The sequence below is a fragment of the Pseudophryne corroboree genome, chromosome 2 (genome assembly GCF_028390025.1).
Source record: "Pseudophryne corroboree isolate aPseCor3 chromosome 2, aPseCor3.hap2, whole genome shotgun sequence".
Classification (NCBI taxonomy): Eukaryota; Metazoa; Chordata; class Amphibia; order Anura; family Myobatrachidae; genus Pseudophryne; species Pseudophryne corroboree.
The window spans coordinates 849,125,022-849,150,967 of record NC_086445.1 but is presented as its reverse complement, the minus strand read 5'-3'; the positions used below and the strand labels follow the sequence as shown (position 1 = coordinate 849,150,967).

Below are 25,946 nucleotides of genomic sequence, written 5' to 3'. Positions count from 1 at the left end.
CCTCTGTATACACAGTTGCAAACTCAGGCCAAATCATGGTTTCCCACTACTTGAAATACATTTTATTTTGTGTTAAGAATATATATACTACTTTTTGCATGGATTTGTGTGCTAGTTTTCTTAAATGGCCCCTAATGTGTCCTGCAAGATTTTATATCTTGATGGCTGCCTGTACAGAGGAATACGAAAAGAAATGGAAATTACCCTAGGGTAACTACCTCCCGGCGCTAGATGCGGAGATTCAACACAGCAGCTTAACAAATAGAGGTTGGTCAGACCTCAAAAGTAGAAATACACAAAAAACAACATATAAAGCGCTTGTGGTCACATATGAAATGAGTAGGTCTAAGCAATCCACGTTCTAGGAAATTAAAAATTTATTCCAAAAAATTATTAAAAAACAAAATATTCCACATTTAGAATATCATTAAAATTGCAGTAAGGTGTAATAGGATTGCTGCTTAAAGTCCTGCTCCCAAATGGAACTGATAGTCTGAATTAGATAGACTGCGAGTGACCTGTTCCTTTTGAATAGTCCCCTTTTGATCCCAAATGGACCCCAGTGCTGGTATACAACCGTGAATAGTTACCACTGATGAACTCAAGGTGTTTAAGCGGTTCAGCGTCCCGCAGAATGGCAGTCCCTTGATGCAAATGTGGATAGATTGACACAGTTTCGTGGGGATCCCTCTAGCACGGTCCAGGGGTGATGAAATGTGGGGACTTGGTCCAGGTCCTTGTCTCTTCCAATAGTATGTCCACGGGAGTAGAAGCACAAATAGTGAGTAGCAGCTTTCACCAACGCGTTTCGTTGCGTTCACGCAACTTTTTCAAGGTTTTTAATAATTTTTTGGAATACATTTTTTATTTCCTAGAATGTGGATTGCTTAGACCTACTCATTTCATATGTGACCACAAGCGCTTTATACGTTGTTTTTTGTGTACAGAGGAATAATATCACTGAAGTGTGTATTGGCAGATGCCTACAATTTGGTAGATGTGTAGCATATATGAGCAAGGAGGTTATTCCAAATGTTGATTCCAAACTATAGTAGGCTTTATATAATAAACTGTAGAAGGATACATAATGATAGAAGACAAACAGCAGTCAGTAGGATAAGGTATCAATCTCTTGGGCTAAGTACTGTACAACACTGTGGCGCTCCAGTAACACAGTGATGCCGGCAGGGGGCCCAGGGCTATTCCCACTTGTGGGTGTCCACGACATCCATAGAGTGGGAATAGAACCTGTGGCGAGCGCAGTGTGCCACCAAGCCCACAGCATGGCGAGCACAGCGAGCCCGCAAGGTGCTTCATTGCGCTCGCCCCCCTGCAGGCATCCTGGTGGCTGAGATGCCGGCGTTGGAATACTGACCGCCAGGATCCCGATGTAGAGTGATGCTCTGGGCAATCTTCTGCTGGGAAATCTTGAGTACTTAGCATTCATGTGAATGTAACTGACAAGTACCATCTATGTAAAATATTGTTGCAGACCAAGTACACCCCTTCATGGCAACAGTATTCCCTGATTTTCAACAGGATTTTGCGCCCTGCCACAATGCAAATACTGTTCTGTAACTGAGGACATGACAAAGAGGTGTTGACGTGGCCTCCAAATTCCCCAGATCTGATCAAGCATCTGTATGATGTGCTGGAAAAAGCCTGAGCTCTGGAAGCCCCACCTTCAGATTTACAGGAATTAAAGGATTTACTGCTAATGTCTTCGTGCCAGATACCACAGGACACCTTCAGAGGACTTGTGGAGTCCATACCTCTGCTGTTTTGGCAGCACAAGGGGGATCTGCACAATATTAGGCAGGTGGTTTTAATGTTATGGCTGCTGGGTGTATCTCAGGTAACATCATGGCCTTTGTGTAATAGCGTGCTTGTTGCAGGATATGGCATGAGTCCTCTATTTAGACTGTAGATTTGAAACAGCAATAATTTTAAAGGCAAAACCAGGGTGGTATAGCCTTTTAAATGATTACTGCTTTAAACCTATGGGCTAAATAAGACTCACAAGAAAAATACAATGGTAGTTTTTCGCGCTCACAGACAATCGATGCAGCTAAACAAGGAAAAATAGGATACCACCGTCCTGAAAATCAGTATATGAAGAAAATCCTAATTTCAGCGCTCCAATTGTTCTTATGCTCCTCAAAGAAAGAATAGATCTTTCATAGTGTCATTTTTTTTTATATAGAACTCAGCCAATTTCTATTAAAAAAAGAAAACAAATTACACTATGAAAGATCTCTTCTTTTTTTTGAAGAACATAAGAACAATTGGAGCGCTGAAACTAGGATTTTCTTCATAAATAAGACTCACGCCAATTACTGCAAATCGACAGCCATTACATTATTCCCTACGATTTTAATAAAAGTAGGTTCCATTCAATAGGTGTAGTACTCCTTTAGGAGGAGAAATAAAAAAACAATCCTCTAAGAGGAGTCACTGATAGCTGAATATAAACATTGTAGATGGCTGTGCCAATTCTAGTATATTAAAGTAATATGGTATTTATACAGTTTAATAGTATGAAATATCTGTAAGGATAAAGAAAATTCAAGTGTTAGAAATTGTAATAACATGTACTGCAGTGATTACAATATTGGCACAAATAAATTGCTACAGTGGCAGTTAATATCAAACTAAGAAGATACTATTTTTAGGAGAGAAGATTTATAACTAACTAGAAAATCACTTGCTGAAACTGACAATTATTTAGTAAGAAGTAGAATTTGCACACTTTCATTCACTAGGAGTTTGTTGTAACTTGTAAACAGAAGATACGCCAGACGTATTCGAATGTAAGGTTGTAGTGTGAGTACAAAAACAAATCTGGCCACAAGGTGGCAGTAGTATCACCGACCATATAATGGAAATGAGCATCACTGTGTAGCATGCAAAGAAATATGACTTGGTAAATTAGATCATACTACACACCTATACCCAGGCTGTAAATGTGTAAAATAAGGAATCATTTACAGTAAATGGCCACATGAGTGTTCAATTAGGTACTGGGGAGCAGCTCAGCTGGTATTTCAAGAAAATTGTAATATTAGCCATACAATTAAAAAGAAATGAATTAATGCAAAGCAGGACAACTAGGAAAATGGGAGGGAGTATATCTGGACGATGAGAGAGAACAAGATTTCCAGTCTCAATAAATTCTCAGAGGAAATAATTGGTGTCAGTGCTGGATGTTGCTTCTCTGCTAGTGACGTAAATCTCCTATATAATTGCCCAGATTTGTCACTCTGTGACTGTGTGGCTAATGCTGGGCATGGCTAGGAGCTCTCATTGGGTTAGCAGCAGGTCTATCACACCCAGTCCACAGCTGATTGGGTGAGAAACGCCCTCCCACACAGGTAACCTCCAATGGGAGGCTCAGCCCTTTGGCTGCTGTGTGTTTTCCCAGAGCAGGATTAACAATGGGGCTGATGGAGCAGCAGCTCCAGCCTCGCACCCCAAAATAGACTCACTGCATCTGCAGCAACATACCCTCCAACAATTTGCACAGAAAAATTGCTACATATTCGAAAAAGGGTCGTGGCCATGGGTACAGTGGCGTGGCCACGCCCCTTTTCCTATACTTTCAATGGAAGTTTGGAGAGCCAAAAATCAGTACAGGCCATAAAAAAGGGACAGTACCTGCCAAAAAGGTGCATCTGGAGGGTATGCCACTGCATCTGCAGCAAGTCTCTGCGCTGTACATTGGGGGAAATAAAATCCTTTTACTGCAGCGTCCTATGTCCTGCTGCCAGTCCGCTGCTCCCTCCGCCATCAACAATCCCCACTCCCTAGCCGCGGCGCAGGTGGAACAAAAGCTGCTGCGGCCACCGGCATAGATGTGTATGAAAGCGGTGCAGCGGAAGGCTTTCATAGCCCTCCCAGCGCCGCATACTCTCTGAGCCCCAGAGCCTCCTCTGCGCGTGATGTCACAGAAGTGCCTGCCGCCACAGCAGTGCACAGATCCCCAGAGGCCCTGACTCCGCAACACAGCACCTGACCGGCTGGCCTGGAAATCCCCGTGATGGCTAATGTAATGGATAGAGTGGGTGATATCGTGGAGGGTAATGTCTGGATGCTGAATCAATGTAAAAGGTGACAGTGCTGTGCAGTGCAGTGGGTGTGCAGTGTCACTGACACTGCACAGCACTCACCTTTTACATTGATTCAGCGAGCCAGTCAGTTCTGCCAGCCAGTCACTACTGTTAGCGCCGGTGTCCCAACGCACCACATTACAGGGAAGTATACGCACTAAATAAACTACAGCACCCAGCAGCCCTTAGCGCCGAAGCATTCCGGCGCTAAGGGCTGCTGGGAGCTGTGGTTTATTGAGTGCATCTTTTTCCCTATAATGCGGTGCGCTGGGACACCGACACTAACAATAGTTATTGGCTGCTGTGCAAGTCTCCGGGAGAGTCACTGTCAAAGGGAGGACAGCAGCCTAGCTGCTTCCAGGAGGAGAAGCAGGAGAAGCATTACCCACCCCTCCCCCACTCACAGTACCGCCAAGCCCCATCCACGACACCCGCACACACACACACATCCCCCTCCACCACCCATGGTGGCTCCGGACCCCCTCCCCCACCTGCGGTGGCTCCGGACCCCCACCCGCGGCACCCCCTGCCGCCCTCCTCCACCCGCGTCTCCCCCGCACCTGCCACTCTCCCAACCACAGCACCTACTAGGTGATTCATCAGGCCCTGCATGCGCTGTTCACGCCGTTGCAAGGGGCTACGACCCCTTAACCATCACACGCCCTTTGTCCATGCAATATTTAACTACTCACACAATTATGATTGGAGGTAATACTCCATATAATACAACTATTGCACGCCACAAGAGCATGCAAGGGTTAAGGGGGCATAGCCCCTCACGATGGTGTGAAGAGCGCCCGTAGGGCGCGATGAATCACCTAGTAATCAATAAAGAGGTCAAGGGTGTATTCCCTCTAGGAGGCAAGTTAATTGGACACAGGAAAATTAAGTACCCATTTATCCCAGGAGAAGAGCAATTATGGTCATTAAAGATTAGTACTTGCCAGTGGAGGTGCAGTCCCAAATTAAACATGAACTGTCCCATTCTGGTCCCAGATATAAGGATGCGTCCATGTGAGGAAATAAGTGGTGTGGGGTAGAGCAGATCCAGAATTCCAGAAACCATAAAATGAGAATTGAAGTCAGTACCTTGTATCTGACGTCAGTCAGATCCCTGGGACAGTTGCGAGACAGGAGGAATGAGGTGTCAGCAGATCTGTTTGTGAGTGTGTTTCCATAGTGTGGCAGCTTGAAGTAAAGCATTGTAAATCCTGACTGATAGAGCCGGTATCCGAGTGGCCATGAATCCACTAACTGAACTACACTATCCTCCAAGAGGATCCTCCAATAGCAATCATAGCAGATACCCATTCCCTTTACGCAATAATCCTTTGACATGAGGCAGCTGCCAGTATGCACTGGAAGCAGCCGGAGGTCACTACATCATAGGACATTTGTGCCGATAATGTTGCCCCAGGTCATCAGCATTTGTCTTCACCAATACGGATAAGGACCAGACCACATTGGAAGCCCTGCTAGGCCCTCCCGGTTCTACGAAGGCACAGTTGACAATATAACAGGGTACTAGTTTTCACACGATGTATGGCAACAAAATGGACTCATGAACAGTGCTGTTCTAGTCAAGGCAGTATATTAGTTCCCACAAAGACTGCTTTACAAGTGAGAACCTAGGAGTCTTCTCCTACTCCTTGTCTTCCTGGCAGAGTTGGACTCATGGAAATTGAGGGCCAGAGTGTGCTTGTAACAATCATGTTCAAGACAATACTGATATTAGTTGTGATTAGGTATGTTGAACGTCTTGAGACATCTCACACTATGTTATGGTAGTCTGTGAGATTAGGAGAGATACACAAGAAGTCCTCAGGACCAAGACTATAAAAATGGTATGCTAGATGCCTTGCTTATGGGTAGTCAGGCGGTAACTTTTTAAAGCATTATAAATTGCAATACACGGTTTATAATATATTTACTAGCATGTTTAAATTGTTGCATTCAGGTCATGGAAATATAGGCATTCACTACACCGCCACTGGCAAAGCTCATTATAAAACTTCCTAAGGTTACAAAACATTAAGTTAAAATGAGTACTTTGTGTGTCAATTCTCTCCATGCTTGGTAAGTATTTTCACCCGCCCCTAATCCTACTCCTAACCCTAAACTTCCCCCTCCCACAGCTTAACCATAACCTCCCGCTCCCACAGCCTAACCCTAATGCCCCTCTGCTGCCTAACCGTAACCTTCCCTGAAGCCTAACCCTAACACCCCCCACACCCGTACTTACCTATGGGATCTGTCTGGATTCTGATCTTTGGGAGTCCGCTGTTGATCTTCTGACTGTTGGGTTTTGACCGCACCCCTGTAAAAGATTATTGCCTGTACACGCTTCTAATTATACCGCAAAGGAATAAAAGCTCTTTTTTTTTTTAACGAGTCTTTTTCTCCCGTGTGTTCTTCTTTGGGCTCCCCTCTGCATATTTTCTTACTTTCTAACTCTCTTCTCTGTGTCCTTTTCTCCCTTAAATGTTCAAGCTTTTCCTCCCCTCTAGGTTTATCTAGGCTGTACAGTGGTTAGCATTGCTGCCTCTGGGGCTGTGTGTTTGATTCCAACCAGGAACGTTTCTGTTTGGAGTTTGTGTGTTCTTGATCTGTTTGTTTCCTTTTCGGTGCTGACGTTTTCTCCAACCAGTAGATTCATTGTTTTTTGACAAAAATTGACCCTTGCGTCTGTCTGTGTGTGGTAGGGAATTGAGGTTGTAATTTCCAGTGGGTTAGGAGCTAAATGATTAGATAAACTCTATGCAGTGCTGCGTAATACTGTATGATTGAGGCAATATAAAATGACCCTTCCAAATGTATCTATCCTCAAAATGCTGCACAGTGTCTGATTTTCTCCTTGTAAATAGAGCACACAGTGTTCCCTTGAAACAAGAAATATAAAAATGCATACATACATTAGATCAAACTAATCTTTGCTTAATACAAACTTTTAACACCGTTTTATTACACCTTGTGTCCATCCTCTTTCCTTTCACTGATATTCAACACAGGCTACAAGTTTCCCCTTTAGTGGGAAATTAATGTCTACAGCATGGTACATTGCCACAGTGTAATTTTTTTCTTATTGCAATCTACAAAATAATCACTAGAGGTCAGTATTTTCCGAAATAATGCAAATAGATAAGTACTTAAATAAAGGTTAACCTGGTAATGTAGGGGATATCCTGTTGTAGAATGTATTTGATAAATGGTGGCTATAAGCTGATTACTTCTGTACTTTTACACATATCTCTTAAATGTGTCATTATTGTTCCTAAATATTGCCAATCCTATTACACTGTGTGATACAGAGACTGTGTAATCATTCACCACAGCCCCTACGTGTCCAGATATTATTTGATATTTGCTGTTTCTCTAAAGCATTTTCATAGAGCGCTTATGTATTACAATCCACTGTAGGGTTATTCTCCAGAAAGTGAACATAAAGTCCCGTGCATCACACGCTTTTCCATTTTTATTTATTTTTTCCTTTTAAGCTGGTCTGTTATGAAATTGTTGTTACATGAAAACTTAATTGCTTAGTAGCAATGCCTTACCCTATAACTTAAGACCCACTGAAATCTTGGTATTTTGGAGCCTATCCGTTTGATAGATAGACAGTGTCTAGTTAGACAGTCAATAGATAGACACCATATATTAGACAGACATTAGGTCGACAGGGTCAAAAGGTCGACAGGGTCAAAAGGTCGACATGAAAATTGTCGACATAAAAAAGATAGACAAATGTTTTTTTTAAAATGTAACATGTTTTTGGATTATTTCATACTTTCTCTATCCATGTCGGCATAGAGTTGGTTATAAACCTTGTGGCGAGCGCAGCGAGCCACCGTGCCTGAAGCGTGGCGAGCAAAGCGAGCCCCGCGAGGGTATGCCTTTCTACAATTGGGGGTCCCAGATGACAAAACTATCCACACAAACCACAAAAATGCAAAAAACATGGTGTCTACCTTTTTTCATGTCGACCATTTTCATGTCGACCTTTTGACCCTGTCGACCGTTTGACCTGTCGACCTTTTGACTTGTCGACCTTTTCCATGTCGACCTCTTGACCCTGTCGACCTTTTGACCCTGTCGACCTAATGTCCATCTAACATATGGTGTCTATCTATTGACTGTCTAACTAGACACTATCTATCTTTCATACCGGAACCATTTTGGAGAAGTATGTCATTTGAATTTGTGTAGCTGTTCTGTGCACCACAGAGAATAGGTTATTGCCATGATGCCACTTTCTGTGGCCACATTTTCTTTTACATTGTCACTCATTTGCCTGGACATCCATATAGCATATCAACGATCTCATCCACTAAATCTGTTCCAGCAGCTTTTATGCAATGATATTTGGGTTCTACCTTTTTTTTTTAATGTGAATGTTGAACTTGGACTCTAAAAGTTTGTTAGACCATTGGGTTTCCACAATGTTTCAGATGTTGTCCAGTGGCTATTGCTCAGCCTGAGTTATGTGACATTACATTATCAGTGAGAGGAGCTTGTAGTGGATGTTATAATGGTACGGGGGTGCTGTAATTTGGCATCATTTGAACTGGAGGCCAATGCAATGTGGCATAATCTAATCTGCTCATTGCAATGTGGCGGGCACTATATTGTTACATAATAAGAACTGGGGCACTGTAATGTGGCACAATATGAAATGCAGGCACTATAGTGTGGCACAGTATGAACGGGGGCCACTGTATGTTATATTGTGAATTGGGGATATTGTGTGGCATAATGTGTACTGACAACAGGTGTAGTATGCGTGACCGGTGGTCAGCATACTTCCGCCGGTATCCCGGCAGCGGAATGGGGGGGGCGAGTGCAACAAGCCCCTTGCGGGCTCGGTGGCGACCTGGGGTCACCACGGGTTTTATTCCCACTCTATGGGTGTCGTGGACACCCACAATTGGGAATAGTCCCTGTTGGTTGGCATGCCGACCGTCGGGATAGTGAGCGGGGATTTAGAGGGGAGGTATTGTGACTGGCCATCTCCTGACCGCCAGTCACATAACTGCAACCTCTGACAACACTACAATGTGACCTAAAGTAAACTAGAGGACTATAATTTTTCACAAAATAAACTAGTGCACTACTATAAGACAGAACATTAGGTAAGACACTTCTATGGTTCAGAAAATGAACTACAGATGTAGCTGCTCTTGTCTTTGCATCGCGGCAAATTGATTGTGACTAGTGTCATAGTGACGTGCATAGTGTGCTGCCATAGGAAATGAATGGTGTGATCGCACACGCGACTATACACACCATGCTGCGCTTGTTGTGCTGCATATGCCCATGCTTACGCATCGTGGCAAAGATGATAGCGGCTACATCTGTAAGGCACATTATTGGGCATACAATGAATTACTGCTGCAGAGAGGTGTCTCTCAAGAATCATTGAGACAGGGGCCCCTTCAGTATGTTGCTATGGGGCCCACAAAGTTCTGGTTATGCCCCTGATTTAAAACACGCAATTAGGACCATATGGTTTTCACCTGGATGCATATTGGTACGATTTAACATGACATAAAGCACTGTGTGAGATTACATCACTAAGGCTTCTAAGAATTCCTCAGACAGATCGATATAACGGTCTGTGCAGACTGTCACACAGGGCTCTGACATGTAAAGAATGTGCTAGCGATGGGTGCAGGAATTCCCAGCAGTGGCACTGATGTTGTGCATTACATAGAAATCTATAGTAGCTGAGCATCCCCGGGCAATTACAGCTGGCAGTAGTAAAATGTATCTGAACTTCATCAACAAAATAAGACTGCTAGCAATTAGCATTTGTGTAATAGAAAGTATGAAATTGTATTTTAGAAATTGCTATTTAAGAAACTGTATAACTAATTATAAGAAATAATATATACACATGCTACATGTAGTTTATCCTCTCAGTAATACATCTTGTGAATAGTATACAGGTTGAGTATCCCTTATCCAAAATGCTTGGGACCAGAGGTATTTTGGATATGGGATTTTTCCGTATTTTGGAATAATTGCATACCATAATGATATATCATGGTGATGGGACCTAAATCTAAGCACAGAATGCATTTATGTTACATATACACCTTATACACACAGCCTGAAGGTCATTTTAGCCAATATTTTGTATAACTTTGTGTATTGAACAAAGTTTGTGTACATTGAGAAATCAAAAAACAAAGGTTTCATTATCTCACTCTCACTCAAAAAAAGTCCGTATTTCGGAATATTTGATTATGGGATACTCAACCTGTATTACTATAGTGTTTATTTTAATTTATAATTGAGTCAGTGGGTGTGTGTGGGGGGGGGGGGGTATAATTATAAAAAAAAAATTCCTGCATCCCTCCATTTATTAGATGCCTTTCAGAATCCCTTTTATTACCTTTGTCTTCTGCCTTATCCTTAAAATAAAGCACTTGTGACTGCTGTCCGCAGTGCAGGAGTTCCAACTGACCATAGACCAGCAACTTATCACCAATCTCCGTTCCAGAACTATTTATCTTAAGGGCCATACACACTAGATGATTATTTTGACCAATATGGCAATACCGACGATTGCGAACGATATATCGTTCACATCATCTAGTGTGTATGGTCCTGCAATCAACGATGCGTGCACCAGCGCTCGTTGATTGCAGGTTGGCGGTCGGAGGTGCTGCATGCTCAATGGGAGCAATGTCACTTGTGACATCGCTCATCACGGCATGTGTGTACGGAGCCGCGATGAGCGATGTTCACAATGTGACATTGCTCACCTCCCTGCCAGCGTCTCCCACGTCCCACCCTGGCAGTCTCCCTGCCAGCGGGTTCATTCTAACTGAGCCGATGACGGGAGCTGCTGATATATATATATATATATATATATATATATATATATATATATATATATATGTGTTTATATAATATAAAGTCCAAAGGTGCGGCACTCCTAGCGGCTTGAATAAAGTACAACAGCAGGGCATGCGTGTAGAAAACGTTTCAATGCCTTTATTGCGGCATTGTCATCAGGTCTTTTTTTGCTGCAATAAAGGCATTGAAACGTTGTATACATGCATGCCCCGCTCCTTTGTACTTTATGTGATTATTATTTGTGGAGGCACAGTAACGCGGTCCTAATGGGAGGGCTGGGCACTCTGGTCTGTATATATTTTATTTAAAAAATTATATATATATATATATATATATATATATATATATAAATAATTCAGAGGGCGCACAATATAAAATATAATAAAACAGTACAATAATCAAATAAAAATTAGAATTCAACCAGCAACCAAATACATAAGAATATATAAAATTTATTTATCACAAAATCACGACAAATGGACATATAAACAAACCCCTACAAGACTGGTATTTTCTGGGGCTTGCTGTCCTTTAAGAAGAGAATTATTCTCTATTTCCGACGCGTTTCGCCCTTAAGGACTTCATCAGGGGGAATCAGTTTGGAGCACCAGTTTACTCACAGGAAGCTCTTTAGAAGCCACCATCCAAAATATGATGTAAACAATTCTGAAATGGTGAGGCAAATCCTCAGTGAAGCTGACCTTTGAAAAAGTCACGTGATCGTGACGAAACGCGTCAGGACTCCGCCTCCAAACTAGCACACCTGGTCCAAGGTGTTACACTGCCGTGCAAACCCTCCTTGGTTTCCAATTTCAGCCTATTACCGGCTCGTCACCGTACAGGCTGCCGTCCATCTCACCACTGCAACTGGTGAGCATTACCGGACTTTGCTTCCATCCAGCCGCAAGCTTATACCATCTCCTCACCGCGACGAGTGACTACTGACAGGCTGTCTACTAGATATCGTCCCTCCGCTGTGCAACAATTTGGGCAAAGCAGGATTGTTTTGGCCGGGGACGCTCGGCCGAAATTTATACCAGCCCAATCGGAGAGGTACTATACACACACATCACCATCTGCCGGGTGACATATACGAGGTAACCATTTCTCTGGGACTGCACCGCATTGAGTTTCTTTTTTCTGAACTTTTTATTGGACCTTTATTGCCATATACCATATACCAGTTATCACTACTCCATATACCTTTGAGACAGATACAGGTGTGCTTTTATTTTAAGTTTGTTTTATTAACCACATGTCATTTTTAATAAATTTAATACCTTTATAGTACACGTTTGCTCTTTTTGTACTTAACTACTGACACACAGCGCAGCCTCTCTTGTTGTTTCAGTCCACTCTCTCCATTCTTCATAAAATATAATAAAACAGTACAATAATCAAATAAAAATTAGAATTCAACCAGCAACCAAATACATAAGAATATATAAAATTTATTTATCACAAAATCACGACAAATGGACATATAAACAAACCCCTACAAGACTGGTATTTTCTGGGGCTTGCTGTCCTTTAAGAAGAGAATTATTCTCTATTTCCGACGCGTTTCGCCCTTAAGGACTTCATCAGGGGGAATCAGTTTGGAGCACCAGTTTACTCACAGGAAGCTCTTTAGAAGCCACCATCCAAAATATGATGTAAACAATTCTGAAATGGTGAGGCAAATCCTCAGTGAAGCTGGATAATATAGTGCTACTGATAGATTGAAAGGAATAGGATCCTGGAAGTGACCCGACTTCACCAGATCAAGAGTTATATGGTGAGCAAAAGGTGAAAATGTGTAAAGTGTGATTTTGAGTCAGTGGATAAACACGTCCTTTTATTTAAATTCGGAAATAGTTTACATACCTTAGCAGAATTTGTGATTTTCTGGCCATTTGTTAGAGAATATGAATGATAACTCACAAACTTTTCTTTCACTCATGGTTAGTGGTTGGGTGAAGCCATTTATTGTCAAACAACTGTGTTTACTCTTTTTAAATCATAATGACAACAGACTCTACCCAAATGACCCTGATCAAAAGTTTACATACCCCAGTTCTTAATATCGTGTATTGCCCCCTTTGACATCAATGACAGCTTGAAGTCTTTTATGGTAGTTGTGGATGAGGCTCTTTATTTTCTCAGATGGTAAAGCTGCCCATTCTTCTTGGCAAAAAGCCTCCAGTTCCTGTAAATTCTTGGGCTGTCTTGCATGAACTGCACGTTTGAGATCTCCCCAGAGTGGCTCAATAATATTGAGGTCAGGAGACTGAGATGGCCACTCCAGGACCTTCACTTTATTCTGCTGTAGCCAATGACAGGTCGACTTGGCCTTGTGTTTTGGATCATTGTCATGTTGGAACGTCCAAGTACGTCCCATGCGCAGCTTCCGGGCTGATGAGTGCAAATTTTCCTCCAGTATTTTCTGATAACATGCTGCAAGTTTCCAGAAGTTTCCAGTGCCTTTGTAGCTCACACATCCCCAAAACATCAGCGATCCACCTCCGTGTTTCACAGTAGGAATGGTGTACCTTTCATCATAGGCCTTGTTGACTCCCCTCCAAATGTAAGTTTATGGTTGTGGACAAAAAGTTAAATTTTGGTCTCATCATTCCAAATGACTTTGTTCCAGAAGTTTTGTGGCTTGCCTCTGTGCTGTTTGGAGTATTGTAAGCGGGATGCTTTGTGGCATTTGCTTAGTAATGGCTTTCTTCTGGCGACTCGACCATGCAGACCATTTTTCTTCAAATGCCTCCTTATTGTGCATCTTGAAACAACCACACCACTTTTTTTCAGAGAGTCCTGTATTTCAGCTGAAGTTATTTGGATTTTTCTTTGCATCCCGAACAATTTTCCTGGCAGTTGTGGCTGAAATTTTTGTTGGTCTACCTGACCGTGATTTCGTTTCCACAGAATCCCTCATTTTCTACTTCTTAATTAGAGTTTGAACACTGCTGATTGACATTCTCAATTGCTTGGATATTTTTTTTTTTTTTTTTTTTTTTTAATTGTTTATTTTAATTTTCAGGTTATAAATGTCACAACAGCTCCCCACCACACGTGGGGTGAGCTGCTACTTGTTACACTATATTATCCAAGGCAGAAATGTAACCTTAATACAAAGAACAAGCGGTTCCCAACATGTGGAGAGATAAACAAAATAAGAGCCATTAACCAAACATTTGTTAGAACGATAAACAGCGGTGATTTATGTCACGTAGTGAGTGAGGGCTATTCAGACGGGTGGGAACCGGGGATTAGATTCATAGCTATAGCAACATAGAGGATATTACTAAAGAGAGAGAGGGCGTGAAGAGAAAGAAGGGGAGACGGGCAAAGACGGGGAGGGAATAGAGTGGGGGGGGAGAAGGGACATGGGAGGAGGCACCACCAGTGCGCCCCCGTGTACCGCTGAGCTAGTGCAGGGCGTTAGAACCAAGAGGGAAGGTGCTACTTGAGGAACACGAAGAGGACATATTAAAGATAAACCTATAGCCACTTGTCGGGTGAGGAGGTTACTGACATCATAATAGGAGAGCCGCCGGGCCCTCGGGGAATCGTAGTCCCCCTGCGGGATTCTGAGAATCAAACCATAATTCCCAGCTCAGGAGAAACTGGAAGGACCTGTTATGAAGGTATGCTGTAATTTTTTCCATGCTTGCGAGGTACCATACTTTGTTGATGACTTGTTTGATAGGGGGGGCCTCTCTCTGTTTCCATTGGCGGGCAAGTGAGCACCTGGCCGCATTTAGGATCTGCGTCAGTAGTTTACTGGAGTTTGGAGGTGCGTTGGCAATGGGGAGACCTAGCAGGAAGGACCAAGGATCTTTTTTAACCTGGGTCTGGAGTACTGTGCTCAACAGGCGTGCAACTGCGTCCCAATATAGTATAATTTTAGGGCACGTCCACCAAATGTGGAGGAAAGAGCCGTGGCCACCGCATCCTCTCCAGCACATGGGTGATGAAGAGGGAAACATTTTGTGGAGTCTAGAGGGGACAAAATACCACCTGTATAGGATTTTGTATGCGTTTTCCTTTACTAGGGTTGAGATAGAGGACTTCGCGGCTGCAGCGAAGATGTCCGACCAAGCGTAGTCCTCAGGCACCGGACCGAGGTCCCGTTCCCACTGGAGTATGAAAGCCGGGGTCGTCGTCTGGTCCCCTGTCTGGAGAAGGGAATACAGTAGGGAGATGATTCCGCGTGCGAGCGGTTTATGATAGCAGTAGGATTCCAAAGTGGTGAGAGGTTGGAACGGGGACGAGCTCGTTAAAGAGGTGACAAAATGTCTAATCTGGAAATAGGTGAAAGGGTTCGCCTCCGGGAAGTCAAATTTCGTCATGATATCCGGTAAAGGCGCACATGAACCTTCGGTGAGCACGTCCATGACAAAGCGAATATTCCGTTCCAACCATGGACGCGAGCGGGTCAGAGATTGTCCCGGAGCGAATGAAGGGTTGTCCCATAAGGGAGTGAGTGCCGAGGGAGATGACAACAGGTGAAAATGACGCGCGCAATAGTCCCAGATCTGGCAAGTGAAATCCAGCACAGGGTGCATTAGTAGATGAGTAGATCTAGTTCTAGGAGGGGATATAAGTAGGGACGACAGCGATGGAATGCGGCTAAGCGCTGTCTCCAGTTGGAGCCAGCGTACAGACTGCGGAGGAGCAAACCAGGTCACCGCCTGGCTGAGATGGGTGGCCAAGTAGTAGAGACGGATATCCGGAAAGCCTCTCCCTCCATCCTGCACCGGTTTGCGCAGAGTAGAGAAGCCTATCCTAGGGACCTTACCTCTCCACACAAAGCGGAGCAACCAGGAGTGGACCTGAGCCAGTACATAGTCCGGGACTTTTACTGGCAGCGTCTGGAACAAATAAAGTAGGCGGGGGACAATGTTCATTTTCAGAACTATGATACGACCCAGCCAGGAGATAATCAGTGATTTCCATTTCTGGAGGTCGGCTTTAAGGTTTCTAAGCAATGGCGTGAAGTTTTCTTTATATAAGTCTCCGTATTGGCGCGTAATAAAGATCCCCAAGTAACGAATCTTAGAAGCGCACCAGGAGAATCTGAAGTCATTCTGCATGTGGGACAGTCGAGGAGGGGGGATGTGGAAGGGAAGAGCTTCCGTTTTGGACCAGTTGACTTTGTAACCTGAAACGTGGCCATAATCAGATAGGAGGTCAAAAAGATTCGGCAGAGAGGTGTGCGGTGAGGAAAGCGATAGGAGGACATCATCTGCGAACAGAGAGATCTTGTAGTCAAAGCCCCCCACCTCCAACCCACCAATGTCGGGCGAGGCTCGTATGCGAGCTGCTAATGGCTTAATTATTAAGGCAAAAATCAGAGGTGAGAGTGGGCATCCCTGTCTAGTACCGTTGGATATGTCCCATAGGGTCCGACTGCACCCCATTTACAGATACTCTGGCGGAAGGATTCGAGTACAAGGCCTGGATCCCCGTGAGGAATTCTCCCTGGAAGCCAAAGTGAGCAAGAGTTTCAAACAAAAAGGGCCAACCTATCCTGTCAAACGCTTTCTCCGCGTCCAGAGAAAGCAGAAGAGCAGGAGTACGTGTAAGGTTGATGTGGTGAGCAAGACTAACAACACGCCTCGTGTTGTCTCGTGCTTGGCGGCCGGGGATAAATCCCACCTGGTCATTATGGATAAGGTGGGGTAATACGCTATTCAATCGGAGGGCTAGAATTTTTGCGTATATCTTAACATCCGAGTTAAGTAGCGAAATGGGTCTATAGTTAGCGCAATTGGATGCGTCTTTACCGTCTTTGGGAATAACTATTATCTTAGCCTCCAGGGCCGATTTGGAGAAAGAAGCTCCCTGTAAGACAGCGTTGAAGAGGGATGAAAGATGGGGCATAAGCTGGGGGAGAAAAGCCTTGTAATAGGCGGCGGTAAAGCCGTCTGGGCCAGGCGCCTTGGTGAGTTTTAGGGCTTTGACCACGGCGGCAATTTCTTCGTCGGATATCTTTGAGTTTAGTTCTGCAGCAACCGATGGGCTCAGGCAAGGAAGGTGGCAATGGGATAGGAAGGTACGGATGGCCCCAACAAAGTCCGGGTTCGATTGAGTGGACCTATGGGCATTGTACAACTTTTCGTAAAAGCGCGAAAAAGTTTCAGTAATACGTTTGGGATCAACTGTTTTCTTGCCAGGGGAATACTGGATAGATAAAACGTTATTTCTTGCAAGTTTAGCCCGAAGCCTAGTGGCTAGCAGGCGATCAGCTTTATCCCCTTTTTCATAAAAGGACTGATTGAGCCATTTCAGGCTGGATTCTACTTTTGCCGTCAGGAGCATGGTCAGCTCCCCCCTGGCCGTGGACAAGGATGAGAGATCTGCTTCGGAGCCAGTTGTTTTGTGTTTCCGTGAGAGGGAGGCGACTAAGTCCGAGAGCTCCCGGATGCGTTTGGATCTGGTCTTCTTATTATAGGAGGAGGCGCTGATCAAGCAACCTCGGATTACTGCCTTATGGGCGTCCCATAATAACATAGGCGAGACAGACGGGGATGTGTTTGTCTCAAAGTAGTGGGAGAGTTCCGCAGCTATGTGAGTTTTCGTTTGGGGATTGAGAAGGAGTCTGTCATTCATCCTCCACACAGGGTGGCGATCGGGAGGGCGTGGACCCGAGACGTCCACAGTAACCGGACCGTGGTCTGACCACGTGCTGGGGTGGATGGAGGTGTCAAGGATACATTGAGCAGGTTCCGAGCTTAGAAATATCATATCCAGTCTTGTGTAAACATCATATATAGGGGAGTAGTATGTGTAATCCTTAGCATTCGCCTCTTTCACTCTCCACGAGTCGAAGAGAAGGTGTCGTGATAGCAGGAGATTTAAAGCAGCTGCATTGCGCGAGTGTGAGGAACGCAGAGATCTGGGTAGAGGTTTAGATCTGTCCAGGGCACTATCCAGAGTCACATTAAAGTCTCCTCCTAAAACCACGTTTCCGCGTCTATGCAGGGCTAACAGGCTATTTAGGGAGTGGAAGAAAGGGGCCTGGAGCTGGTTTGGAGCGTATATATTCAGGAAAGTGTAGGGGGATCCGTTTAATAACCCTACTAGCATCAGGTATCTACCTTCAGGGTCCTTCCATGTTTCAGAGGGGGTGAAATCTAGGTGGCTAGCAAATAGTATAGAAACCCCCTTTTTCTTGCGTATGGGGTCGCAAGCATGGAAAGTGTGTGGGAAGGATTTTGATCTAAGTTCTGGATGCAACTTACCCGAGAAGTGGGTCTCCTGTAAAAATACGATGTCACCTCTAAGTTGCTTAAGGGTCTGGAATAAGAGAGAACGTTTACGTGGGCTGTTCAGACCTTTCGTGTTCAAAGTGACTATTCTAAGTACCATGGTATGAAAGCGGAGCTCTATTCATGTGGGAGCGCACCAGCGGGACCCCAGGAGTGAGAGGGGAAGGGACAGGGAAGGAGACCAGAGAAAGAAGAGGAGAGAGAGTAGGAGAACAGAGGTAGAACAGGCAGACATAGGTATCAGTATCTAGTAGACAGAAAAAATCCATTCTCACTAGTCGGACCCAAGGAAGAAATAGACCTGCAGGTCCAGTTCGTCCGACGTCGACCTCGGAGGCCGAATGGGGGGTGAATGAACCCAGCCGATCGGAGAGGAGGCCGGGTCCCGTGTGTGATCAGAATCAATTTAAGTGTATATATTGCGTGTAGTAGGCAAAAGGAGCTAACAGGGAAAGGAGGGGGGGGGGGGAGGGAGGAAGGCAGACATAGAGGAACCAAGGGTAAACCTGGTATGGCGATCATAGGGTCGCAATAGTAACACTAGGACTAATATAAGAAAGAAAAAAAAAAAAAAAAGAAAAAAAAAAAAAAAAAAGGGAGAAACAAAAAGAGGCCGCGGTCCAGTCGCGCCACCCGGGGCAGGAGCCCCCGCGGCCAACCGCGAGGGGCCCCTGTCCCAGGGGCCCGAGAAGGCCCGCCCACCCAACATGCAACATGGCATTAAACAGTAAACATTAGTTATATAGAGGACCCCCTTAGGTTCACTGAGAGTCCGTGTGGGCGTCCAATCCCTACGAGGCCATCAACCTATGTCGGCTCATGTATCCGGAGAGGCGCTTGGTGCCGCTCCAACTGTGTTCCAATCTGGAGAAGGGGCCGTGAGGGGAGGGGAGGTGTTGACTGGGAGAGGTCGCTGAGAGGCGGCCGGGGGGCCGGAGATGTTCAGTTGACGGAGCAGTTGTAGGGCCTCATCAGGAGATCTGGCAGAGAGAAATTTGCCGTCCGCCCTGACCTGGAGGGCAAAGGGAAAGCCCCATCTATATCTGATGTTGTTGTCTCTCAGGGCTTTGGTTATGTCCTTTAGTTCTCGTCTTCTATTCAGCGTAATCGGTGACAGGTCCTGGAAGATCGAAAGATCGGAGCCCTCGAAAGAGGTGATCTGGGACCTCCGGGCTTTGGCAAAAACTTGGTCTTTAACAGCAAAGTAGTGAAAACGTAGGATCACATCTCTCGGTGTTTTAGCATCTTGAGATCTAGGGCGCAGAGCTCTGTGAGCCCTATCTAGGAGTAGCATGTCGTCCGGGACGGAGGGGGCAAGTGTGCGGAAGAGGCGGAGCAGGTAATCCATAAGTTGGGTTTGTTCCACCGTCTCGGGCACGTTACGGATTCGAAGATTGTTCCGACGACCCCTGTTGTCCAAATCTTCTTGTTTTTCGGCCAACAGCATTACGTCGGTGCGCATTTGAGTCATCTCCTGTTCTGATTCTTGTTGGAAGGCTATGAGCTCCTCTTGTTTTCTTTCGATGGCATCAACTCTGGAGCCCAGGCCGTCCACATCAGTTTTCAAACCCGATATAGCCTCTTGCACCTCCGCGCGAATTGATTTTTTAATGTTGCGCATTTCGGACAGGAGAAGGGCGACGTCTGCTTTTGTAGCGGGTGTAGAGGAAGAGTCATCGTCTGAGTCCCGGTCTGAAGTGGGAGGAGGTGAGGAGGTTTTCCGAGTGGAGGATGGGGTAGAATTCTTGAAGTAGCCCACCAGGTTATGGGCATTCGTCTTTTTCCCCCCTTTAGGCATCGCGGTGGTGAGAGGTGGGGGAGATTGGTAGTCAACACCTGGGTAGGTATGGGGGAGCTCCTATAGCATTAGAATCACACACGGGATCGGGTGCATTTCATGAAGAGATCACATGGTAGGCGGTTCACAGAGGGATGGCCCGGAGAGCCCGGTCGGGTGCGCTGAAGTGGGAAGGTACACCTTTAAACCCCCAACCGGTTTAGGATCTTCTGCGGCTACCGATAGGGTCGCCTAATGGAACGCAGCCGCTGGGTGTATGGGCGTTAGAGGAGGCGCCTTGAGGGTGCTCTGGGTGGCACCGGTGTTCACAGGTCCACGGTTATTTACCAGATCCCTGCTTGCATATACTTGGGGGGAGCTGCGTCACTTAGTGGTGGCTAATTAGGGGGGGGAGAGCATGTGCTGAGTAGTGTGATTCCCCAGCAACTGTACGTTGAGGTGCCCCGTCAGCTAGCTGCACAAGGCCGTGTAGCCAGTCGGGGGAACAGTGCCTTTGAGGTGTGCTTGGACCAGCTGGTCCAGATCTGTGAGGGCACAGATCAAGCGTGGCACATCAAATCTGGGGAGGGGTAGATGAGGGAGTAAGCAATCTCCCAGTCACAGGGCTGTGAACTCTACCCTTTGCTGTAGTGCAGGGCTATGCTGTGCGCGTATGCTCCGGGACCCAGGAGGGGGTTTTAGAGGGCTGTGGAGAGCAGCTACTGTGTGGAACTCTCCACACAAGATTTCACAGGGGATCCAGAGCCGAGCGGGGCCCACGCCAAGATGGCCGCCGTGTGTCCCGTCGTCCCGTCTAGCGGGTCAGTGATTAATTTATTCCCCAGCCGGGGAGGTGAGCAGGGCCCGCGGGGAGGCCCCCACGGGGGAGCACCATGTCTGCGTCAGCTGTCAGGGGTGAAAGAGGCCGGAGGGTTTGGACGCGGCAATCGCGGGACCCGTCGGGCCGGTGGAGCGACTGAGGTCCCGGTCCGAGGTCAGCTGACCGGCCGCCGGAGCTGTTCTTGTGTGTGTGATTGTGCGGGACGGGGCAGCCGGGAGAGAGAGGTCTTTGATGAGGCGCTGGGAAGCGCCAGCGTGTGACTCACCCGCCGCTCGTCAGCCGCTCTCAGTTCCGACGTCTTTCGTGGAGGACCCGGTGAGCTCCAGATCGGGGGATATCGTCTCTTTTCTGCCTGCAGTCCTCCCGTGGTAAGCGCGGTCTCCGTGTCTCGCCGCCAGCAGGTCCGCACAGAGGGTGGGGGGGGGGAACCGAACTCCAGCCCCCGGCTTCTGATGGAGGGGAAGGCCACAACCTGCGGGAACCCTTAAAAGGGCTCCCCGGCTCCGCGACCGAAACCCCTCGTCCCAGGTGACAAAGGAAGCAGGTGTCTTTGACTGTGTATCTGTGGGGTTCTGTAAAAGCTCTGGGATACTGATGTATATTAGTGGGGCTGCAGGAGCTCACACGTATCACCTCCTCTCAGCTCACCAGCCAGGCCACACCCGGCTTGGATATCTTTTTATATCCCTTTCCTGTTTTGTACAGTTCAATTACCTTTTCCCGCAGATCCTTTGACAATTCTTTTGCTTTCCCCATGACTCAGAATCCAGACACGTCAGTGCAGCACTGGATGAAAGATGCAAGGGTCTTTCAGGAGTCCCAAAACTCACTGACCTTTTATACACACACACTGATTACAAGCAAACAGATCACAGGTGAGGATGGTTACCTTTAGTAGCCATTCAAACCCGTTTGTGTCAACTTGTGTGCATGTTATCAGGCCAAAATCTCCAGGGTATGTAAACTTTTTTGATCAGGATCATTCGGGTAGTTTCTGTTGTCATTATGATTTAAAGAGTAAACACAGTTGTTTGACAATAAATGGCTTCACCCAACCACTAACCATGAGTGAAAGAAAAGTTTGTGAGTTATCATTCATATTCTCTGACAAATGGCCAGAAAATCACAAATTCTGGTGGGGCAGTGGGTGATAAAAAACTGCATTGGTTCCCCCTTCTACAGCCCTGCCCACACACCCAGAAATGCCTCCCCAATATTAAAGTATGTAAAAAAAAAAAGTGCCAATTCCAAAGATATCTTTTCATCTTTTCAAATTGTTTGAAAAATTGCTTAGTGTGTACACTCCATTTTGCTTGTCAGGGCTCTGGGAAGTTCAAGGGAAATTGTTCATCTTCCACATAGGTCATGTCTTCTAGTGTGTAGGGCCCTTTAGATAGTTTCTTAGGTCTTCTTGTATGCGTTGTATGTTTGACAGCTTCCACTGTATTGCCATGATGTTTTTTTTAACATAATATGGTTTTATAACCTACTGGACTGGTATCATTTTTTTCTATTTTTTTTTTTTTGTGCATGACGAAGTTCCACCTAATTTTAGTTATGAGTGAAATTAGGCACAATATTTTATTATGCAAATGGTACTTGTGAGCACTTTTTGTTGGTATGATAAATCTCCTTTCATGGTATGGCATTAGTTTTCACTATAGAGTGACCCCTTCCCCAGATCCCTTTTCACTGCATCACATAGTAGAATGGTGCTTTATCACTTTTTCGAACAGCTGACAGTAGATCGGTGAGAGAGAAGGGTGCGTGGAGCACAAGAGATTACACATTGAGACCTGACTGCTATAGAGGCACTGTTTGTGCACACCGCTAAAGTAGAGAGGAACATGATTAATAAAATCTTTGATTTCTACACATGTAATTCAGCAGACACTATAAACAGACCTATTTATTTTCTAGGTAAGCTATTTGCTGGATGGAGGTTCTATGGCGCATGAAGACTTTTGTGGACATGTTGGCAGATTGGACCCTGGAGATTTGCAGGTAATTTAGATTTATTACACTGGATTATTACTGTAATCATGCATATTAATCTGTGTTTTGTTGGCTAACAAAGTGAATGGTTTCTGGTGCTAAGGTAGAGTCTTTGTAGCACAAAATGCCATAAAGCACCCACTCTGTGGAATGCCATGCCACGCACAACAAGACTTTTTCCTTTCATCTCCAAAACTTCAAGAGTTGCCTGAAAACTTACTTCATTAGACAAGCTTCTAAAATTCTATAACAACCCACATAACTTCCATAAGCTGTCCTACCCAATTACATTCCCTCTATGCAGTACACGTACACCTTTTACGTATATTCTCTTTCTTCACTTTCACATCCTCCTTACCCTTTGCCAGCATTCCTGTGTGACTGGATAATACCGTGAGCCCCTGCAATCTGGCTGTACTAAGGATATAGCACTTGTGTATATCGTTTCCTATTTCCCTATAGATTGGAAACTTGCAAGCAGGGCCCTCTTACCTCTCTGTCTGTTATTATCTGGTCTTGTTACGATTTTGTTCCCATTTACAAAGTGCAACGGAAAATGCTGGTGCTATACAAGTATCCATAAATAATACATATATAAGTACATACAGTATAATTTATAGGTCAGTCAAATACACCTATCGATTAAGACCCAATTAAAATTGATCTTTTTATTCTGGTTTTACTGCGGTTTCAAACATGGAGATCCAAAATCTGCTGAGAAAGTCACCATTGAGAACTGGATTAGATAGACTGAAATGTAGAATATGGTACAGGTAGCGCCATCATCGGCGCTAATTCTCCCTATCATGGACACATTGGGCGGGATTCAAATCTTCTGTTGCCCCCGATCTCCCGTCTAAAGTGACGGGAGATCGCGGGGCGATATTCTAATGACCCCCGTTTTCGCGCTGATCGCGCCCATAAGAGACGGGTTTAGCCGCGTAAAGCAGCTAAACCCAACTAAAGACATGGCCGCGATCGTGAAACGAGCACTCCTGCCGTGACTAGGTGATTCGTCCGCCTAGTCATGCCGGGAGTGCACAGAGAAGCTCTCCCATTTGAGCGTCTCTGTCTGGGCACGCACTCGGATGGAGAGGCTCTCCTATTCTAGTGAATGGGGCGTGTTTCCGACACTGGCTCACGCGCCCAGTCGGAGACGGAGACGCTGAGTCCAAGGCGTGCCTAGGCACGACTAGCGTGGCTTCATCTGTAGTTGTCATATCTTGTATGATCAGCATGGCAAAGGGAAGCCACGTGACATCCTATGAAGTGATCTATATCTTTCCATGATAAAAGACCCTAGCATAATTATATATAGGTGTGCATTCTTAAATGCAATGTAATCTCCACAGGGTGTACTGCAAGCCAGATAGTTTGCTTTGCAAAGTATGAGGTTGTGGGGTGATCTTTTTGGCACCTACTGTGGGACTGTTCAGTGCAGGCTCATTTGTGGGGTCAGCTCTGGGGCTGTATCTGTCATACCATACCTGCCTTGCCTCCAAAGAACCATCTGTTTGCCCTTCCTTTAGAGGAAAATGTCTTTAAAGTTAAATACAAATTTGTATTTAGTTCAGTGACTCTGGCTAAAGTTATTATCTGCAGGTCTTGGGTGGCAAGGTCAGCCCCTGAGGAGAATAAGTGAAAAGTGTTACTACCACTGTGCCTCAAGAGAGATTTCTGTACACTAGCTGCAAGGCACCTCACAAGTTTCATAAGATATTGGTGCCCTGGTACCTCTAGGTTTGTTCTTCTGCCTGCCGAGGAGGTTGCTGCTTGTGTAAGGGGACCCAAGGTTTGATCAGTGCTTTCTAGTTTCCTAATGCTAGTTTACCCTTTTCCATGGGATTTTTTTTGTATATCTTTTCATTGGTGCTTATATGTACAGTACTGTATGCTTATTTACATTACTTGAATCAATGACAGATCACTTTATTGTACTGTAAAGGTGGGTACACATTAGGCAATGTGGTCTATGAGTGATGTCGCCTAGTGTTTCCCCCAGCTGCGATATGATGACTATATCGCTCCGTGACATCACGCCGCGTCTGGACTGTGCAGGCAGCTCTTGGACGACAGTCCAAATTTAACTGCATGCACGGCCGACAGTGAGTGTCATTAATGACCTGCGGGGCCACGCGTCGCTCCTCGTTGCTGGCATACACACTTGCCAAGAAAGTAACCGACAACAAAGGGTGAAGATGAGCGACGTTGTTTACTTTCTCGTGAAGTGTCTATGCACCTTTACTGCTTTTAGTATGTTTCTGTTTTGATATATTTGATTTAAAAAAAAAAATTGCAATGTAAACATTAAATTGTCAATCAACATCTTGCACACAAACAAAGCAATTCTCAAACATGCCTAACAGGTGGTGAGCTCAAGTTGTGATGTCAAGGCCAAAGACACAATTCAGGAGCAATATATTTTTCTGTCAAGAAGCTTAAACAGTGGATTTCCACTCTGAAATTCCAGAAACTTCAGTATAGTGTATTGTAAAACCAGATGTATAGCAAAATGGTGGTGTTATTGGAAAAGGCACAGCTTTCAAAGAAATCAACCATTTATTTTAGTCTTTGAAAAGTTTACAGAAGATTATTGCCATTTTTGTGTCGGTTTATTGACTTTTATGTTATGTGTTTTTAGTGGATGACAGCTGGACGTGGCATTGTACATGCAGAGATGCCGTGTACAGATGAGCCAGCACATGGATTACAACTGTGGGTTAATCTGAGAGGATCAGAAAAGATGGTTCCACCTGAATACCAAGAACTGAAAAGTGATGAAATTCCTAAGCCATCAAAAGATGGTGTAACCGTTACCGTTATTTCTGGAGAGTCAATGGGGGTCAAGGTCAGTCTCTATTGTGTTCAAATACTTTTATAAGATAATTATTAGGGTGGCACTCGACTGGCCGGCTGTCGGGATCCCGGTGCTCATCATACCGGCGCCGGGATCCCGACCGCTGAAATGCCAGCAACTATTCTCCCTTTTGGGGTGTCCACGACACCCCTGGAGGAAGAATAAATAGCGTACCGTGCCACCGTGCCCGCAGCGTGACGAGCGCAGCGAGCCCACAAGGGGCTCTTTTGCGCTCGCCCCGCTGCCGACA

At 45.3% G+C, this 25,946-nt stretch overlaps 1 protein-coding gene across 3 annotated transcripts in view; it reads left to right on the top strand.

Annotated features, from left to right (window-relative positions):
* PIR (pirin) overlaps window positions 1-25,946 on the top strand; it is a 174,139-nt gene that overhangs the window by 57,119 nt on the left and 91,074 nt on the right. For all 3 annotated transcript variants that reach the window (XM_063955798.1, XM_063955796.1, XM_063955797.1), the window contains exons 4-5: window positions 22,765-22,848; window positions 25,481-25,687. In XM_063955798.1, coding sequence (XP_063811868.1) covers window positions 22,765-22,848; window positions 25,481-25,687 — 291 coding nt within the window. The remainder of the gene's footprint in view (window positions 1-22,764; window positions 22,849-25,480; window positions 25,688-25,946) is intronic.